The sequence below is a fragment of the Mercenaria mercenaria genome, chromosome 1 (genome assembly GCF_021730395.1).
Source record: "Mercenaria mercenaria strain notata chromosome 1, MADL_Memer_1, whole genome shotgun sequence".
In the NCBI taxonomy this organism is placed as follows: Eukaryota; Metazoa; Mollusca; class Bivalvia; order Venerida; family Veneridae; genus Mercenaria; species Mercenaria mercenaria.
This window is the reverse complement of record NC_069361.1, coordinates 111,253,681-111,259,680: the sequence shown is the minus strand read 5'-3', so window position 1 is coordinate 111,259,680 and position 6,000 is coordinate 111,253,681. Positions and strand designations below refer to the sequence as shown.

At 34.9% G+C, this 6,000-nt stretch overlaps 1 protein-coding gene across 10 annotated transcripts in view; it reads right to left on the bottom strand.

Moving 5' to 3' along the window:
- Positions 1–204: 204 nt before the first annotated feature.
- The window catches only part of LOC123526506 (monocarboxylate transporter 13-like), a 38,968-nt gene continuing 33,172 nt past the window's right edge, over positions 205–6,000 (bottom strand). For all 10 annotated transcript variants that reach the window (XR_008366601.1, XR_008366600.1, XM_053520624.1 and 7 more), the window contains one exon: positions 205–5,788. Coding sequence is in view for 8 of the 10 variants with exons in the window: in XM_053520624.1 (XP_053376599.1) it covers positions 5,693–5,788 (96 nt within the window). In the remaining 2 variants the exon portion in view is untranslated. The remainder of the gene's footprint in view (positions 5,789–6,000) is intronic.

Genomic DNA, 6,000 nt, shown 5'->3' with positions numbered 1-6,000 from the left:
AAAATTCATCTATAAATATGTTTATCATTTGCTAAAAAAATGCCAATAATCAAAATGGTGGGCTAGCTGTTTGTGTCAATTTATACTTATAATAAACGCATAATCGCTCTCATCGGAAAAACATTTCCCACTTCATCGTCGTAATTACTATCTTATCAGACTGTTTCATTCGTAATATGTGAAATAATCATCATAATAATCAAGTTTTATTTAAATAGTTATTAACTTTATTAAAACATAACTGTACCAAATAAAAAAGAAAACATTATCTAAATATGAAATACAATGTACATACAATCATTAAGTGTACATTAATGAAACAAATCAGGAAAAATTGTTCTAGAGAATTGTTGATTTCACAAAAAAGATGTCTCCCCAAAACACTAGTCAAAATCTCTCACGAGGTCCCAATATTTGGAACTAACAACATTTGCACCAGAGAAGACAGGAGTACTGGATTTTTGGATCAAATGGAGACCGCGAATACCATGCATTGTATGGACAGGTGGGTCGATGGTCTAGTGGTAACACGCTTGATTGTCAATCCAGAGGTCCGGGGTTCGAATCCCGGTCCAGACACTGAAAATTTCAGAGATGCTCTTGAGTGTCCCCCACCTAACTAAAAGGTCTGTACTGGTTCTTTCTAGGAAAGACGGCTTCGCGTATATCGATGATATACATCGGGAACGTTAAAGAACCAGATTGTCTATTTGAGCTAGGCTAAGTTAGCCGGACATGCCTGTACCTAAAAAGGATTTATCTCTATCTGTTCTGGGGACTCTGTGTCTGTACTAGCAGTGGATGAATTTCGCGCCCTGCGCCCTGTGTGGCTGCGTTTGCTATATGTAAAGCATATTTGAACGTGTTTATCATAAGAAGGGGCTATATTAATCTGGTATAATAATAATTACACAACTGTTCTATTGTTCTCTGCGGGTTAATAACCAAAATGAATATCTACATACCATACCTGCGCACGTGCATAAGTATCATATCATACCTGCGCTCGTGCACAGGTACCATACCATACCTGAGCACGTGAAAAGAATGTAAGATGAGTTCAAACTGTAATGTTTATTTAATGCCATGTTATTGTCCGTAAGTATTGACCTGACACTCAAGAATATTCCGTATATTTTCCGTAAATTGATTCTCGGTGTCTGAAGTTAAATAGCGATATAAATATTGCGTATATATTACTTTATAATTTTCATGTCACATGTGCAAATAGCTGTGCCGACAAGACGTTTAGCTGCTAAACTGCATTTCGGTTCAACTCCTGCATACTGACCATTTCCCCCCAAATTTTATGGGTAGAAATATTGCCATATTTATTGGATCAAACATTATGGTCTATAAACGTTATGGAAAATGCTGAATAAAACATATTTAAAAGTATCTTAGATAAAGACAAAGTATTTCTCACCAGCGTTTCCTGAAAATGAATACTAGATCTACAAGAGAAAAGAATCAGATTTCGTGAAATATGTTACACAGATAGTGTAAGAGTAAAAGTAATATCAATAACAACATTACATTGAACTAAAATAAAATGGTCTGAGGGGATTTTGAACTCGTGGTATCGTGCGTGGCAGTCAGATAGCTACCACTATGCCACCGTACCATTGGTTATTTAAATTGGTTATTTTAGGATACAAATATTTCGTAAAATAATGGAAACCTCCGAAAATACTGGTGAAGATTAATGAGTGCCAGGTCAATACTTACGGAAAATAGACAATACCTGCGTCAAGTAGCATTTACAAATGTATACTTCTTTTTTAAATATTGACCTTTGAATCACGATCGTCATGTTTTCATCTACAAGATACATTCACGGCTCAGTACTTAACAGGGAGGAGTAGAAGAAGAAGATAATCATTTTAATTATTGTTGTTCGATGATGATGATGATGATGATGATGATGATGATGATAACGACAACGACCACGACGAAACCGTAAATGCAGAGTCCGAAACTAAGTTTATCATGAAAATGTTTTATAAGCATGCAACCGAAGTGTGAAGTTGTGCATTAAAAGATACAAAAAAAAACTCCCAACAAATAATTGGTAAACAAAAATGCATTTACATTGGCGAATTAGCAGAACTTTCATAAACTTTTTAAATATCATTTTACGTATTTCTATTTACCTGCTGAAGTTAAAGTAATTCCAAATATAATTTATTTTCTGACTGGGAGAAGGAAAGACTTATAAATAAATGAATAAATAAACAAAAACTAACAAATTAAAATGACGTTGTGTAAGTCAGTTATTTACCTCTTAGATCGGTGTTCATGAAATGAAAATACCCTCGCTCGTGCGGTAACACCTCGAGCGCTACACGCTCTCGGTGTCACGATTCGCACGAGCGCGGGTATTTTCATTTCATGAACACCTCCTACTCGGTTAGTAACCTACACTCATTGTTTTGCATTTTTGTTTAACAGCTTTCAGTACTTTGTCCCTATAACACTTCCAAGAGACTGACATTAAATTTACTAGAGGTGTAAGCCTTTGTACAACAGTACTCTTTGAGTTAAAGAAAACGGAATACAAAACCTTTTTGACACTTTTTAGTAGTTTTGTTTTGCAATTATTGGCCTATGGTCACTTTTCGCAGTCACTGTCTGTTGCTACACTGTGGCACATAAAAGTACACGTATATCCAGGTCTCATCTCCTTTTTGGAGTTGTGACATATACGGTCGTCTAAATTTGAAACTCTTGGTGAGAATCGTATAAGGTCTCAACGTTGGCATGCCAAGAGAAGACGCTATCTCGGACACCATGTACCTGTCGTATTCATCAGTAAGGCGTACAGCAGCAGTGGTCTTTGATGTTACCGCCGTTTTGGGCCTGTAAGGACGAGCCCTGTCCTTGAGAACTGCCTGACCATTTTTTTTTTTAAAAAATACGTAACCTCTTGTAAATAGTTTTCTCTGATACTCCAAACTTCCCATAATGAAGTATGCAGTTCACCATTCAGTTCACTGAGTATCTGCGTTCCAGGAATTTCTAAAGAACAACGTAATTTAAGGCCGTATGCTAGAATTCGGGGCAAAATTTTCCCCAATAACAGAATTTCTTCAAATTTTAGATATTGAAGGACAATCATCTAGGAAACAAAAATCTGCAATAAAAATCATAGGTCACCGTTATTGAAAAAGTGTTATCTGCCTTTGAAATTCTATTTCATTGTACTGGGAAAAAGTTTGCCCATCTCATATACAGGAAATTCTAACATACGTCTTTAAAGTACGTGCTCTAATTTCAGGTTTTTGTTCGCTTTTCATATATCAATGTATTTTGCTTAGAGTACATTTGTACAAGTATATGATTTCAACTGATACAAAACTATATATCTCAGAAATGATAAAACAGTTTTCAACAAAACTTTTCAGGATTATAAATGAATCATTCATGTATCATCCATACAAAACACGGGTTTCTTGAGTGTCAAACTTCCAAGGAAATGCGCGATATTCATTATTTTTAGAATGGCCCTCGTAATATTGTTAAATATTTATCCTGGTGTGGATTGTTCTTTACAAGCTGACGATTTTGTAACTTGACACCGTTCAAAAATTATGAAAATCATTGAAAGGCAACTGCAACAATATCTAAATAAACTTCAGACATAAATATTATTTTGAATTTTCAGAGAATCAAACTAATTGTGTAAACCTCAAGATGACCCAAACTTCAGAATCAGATGGGACACTTGGAAGTGACGAATTGATTTCAAATTTATAAGCCATATTCTCTACAAGGAATGCAGTTGATTCAGTAGCTTCTTGAAAATATGTTCAAAACAAAACGGTCGTTTCACTGGCACCAGATCAGAAAGAATATGCCTCTGTACATGTTATACCCTACCCCAAGGTATTCTATAAGAACTGTGGTTATGAACGGGAAAATATACTAACCCATTTCAATCGCGCATTTCATACCTAAAACACGTAGTTCGGTAAATGTATACTATGGATATTAAACAAGCGGTAATTTATCTTCTATTGTGTACCGGTCACATTTCTTCGATACTTCAAATCTTATAAAAACAACGCATAGATTATAGTTTTTTCAACGTTACACAAAAAACTTGTTTGAACTTCCCTGGTGAAGTTCCGGTATAGATTACAACATCATTCTGATTGGCTGATGTGAAAATGTATGTCAGTCGTCATTTTACTACATGTGTACGCTAAAATAAGCAGCATAATGTGCAAAATGAATTAAATAAACATAACACATGTATACCAATGTATGATTTCAAATTCAAAGTCATATCCAAGATGAATTTCATTCATCACTTCGAGTTTAATTATAAAACTGTGAATATTTTGCATTCTGTTTTTGTTTGTTTACATTTCGCCTAAAATGTGGCCCCAAAGTACAATTAATTTCCCATAGGGTTACATACAAATATATCAATGCAAGGCTTTGACACAATGTTCTGAAGACAAATGCAAATACCTTCTCTTTAGAAATCTATCCAAGAGAAACACAAAAATCACTTTGAAGTGACCTGTTGACCTGCTACTTTTCTCCTCACATCTGTCAGAATGAATACTGTATTGCATTTTTACAAAGTGAAGCGGTCCAGCCTACTTTTGTACAAATCCGCAGACAGTCATTTGCACAAGAAACCATGATTTTCCAGATTTTTTTACCCCTTTCACTTCATTTACATCAGATCTATAAAATTTGGCTACTTTCAGAAGCTCAGAATATCTATTTACAATCAAATCCATCATGAAATGAGGGACCTCTTTTCTCTCGGATACACTTCCTTTAGTTGGGTAACGAAGGGCAGGTAACTATACCTTGTTACCTATTTAGACCTATATGTCTCTTCAAACTAAAAAATATTTTACCAGTACAATCTCAGATGTATAGCAAATTAAATCTGAAAGTTACACATTTGTTGAGCTATGCACTAAAATTTGACTGCTTCCAATGTTACACATGGTATCGGTCAAATCTGAGCCAAAAAAATTTCGCATACTTTTCAGATGAAAAAAAACAACGCAAAATACTATAACTTTTTTGTTTGATGAGATTTTCACCCAAAATAAAAAAACAGCATGTTTCCTTATTATACATCTATCCAAATTAAGAGCCACTTCAAGTCTGATTACAATATCACTGTTCCAATTTTAAGGAAAACTATTCATATTACAAAAAGCACGTCAAAACGCATAGTCTACTCACACGAAAAAGTAAAATGTGAACTAAGAAAAATCCTGTAGCTGTCAAATTTGCCCTTTTAAAGCAGCCCAGCATGTGGCAAATATGAGAATGAATAGCTTTTGTACATATATGTGTCATATACTTTTCAGTGATCATTCATTTATGGCTACCCTAGGTAAAATGAGCCAAACAGCTCTGAAAAGTCCAATATGTGAGCTTACTAAAAAGCTTAGGAGTCTTTCTGGAATTAATATTTCACTCAAATCTTACAGTTTATTGGCATTCAGTGCACTCTCTACATGAAACATACACACCATGACCATTTACACTACACAAAATCTTACATTGTGTATCACAGCTGAGCTTTCTGACAAAAACAGCCCCTATCTCTATAAAGAATGATTTTAGAGTACATCACTGCCTGCTGAATGTTCCAAACTGGCTAAATTTCTGCAAAAACCTTAATAAATATCAGCCTGAGAAACTACAACTGGTGCTCCTAATTTTTCCGGTGAATAATATCAATGGAAGTGACCCTTCGTGTGGTCGAACCAGGATCTTCGGTGTGACTGGAAGGCCTGCGGCCGAACAACATCTGAAATATGAGTCAAGCTAGTCATAATTTCTTAGAATGAATACTTAATCAGTTTACATGATTGTATGTATGTGCAAACTATAATTTCAAAACAATCTGACTGCAAAGAAAGTGAGAAATGCGAAAGAAGTGCCCATCAAAGCAACTTTTCTATGGATATTTATATCACAATCTCCTTTCCCCATACTGAAACTGTCATAATCACATGATAA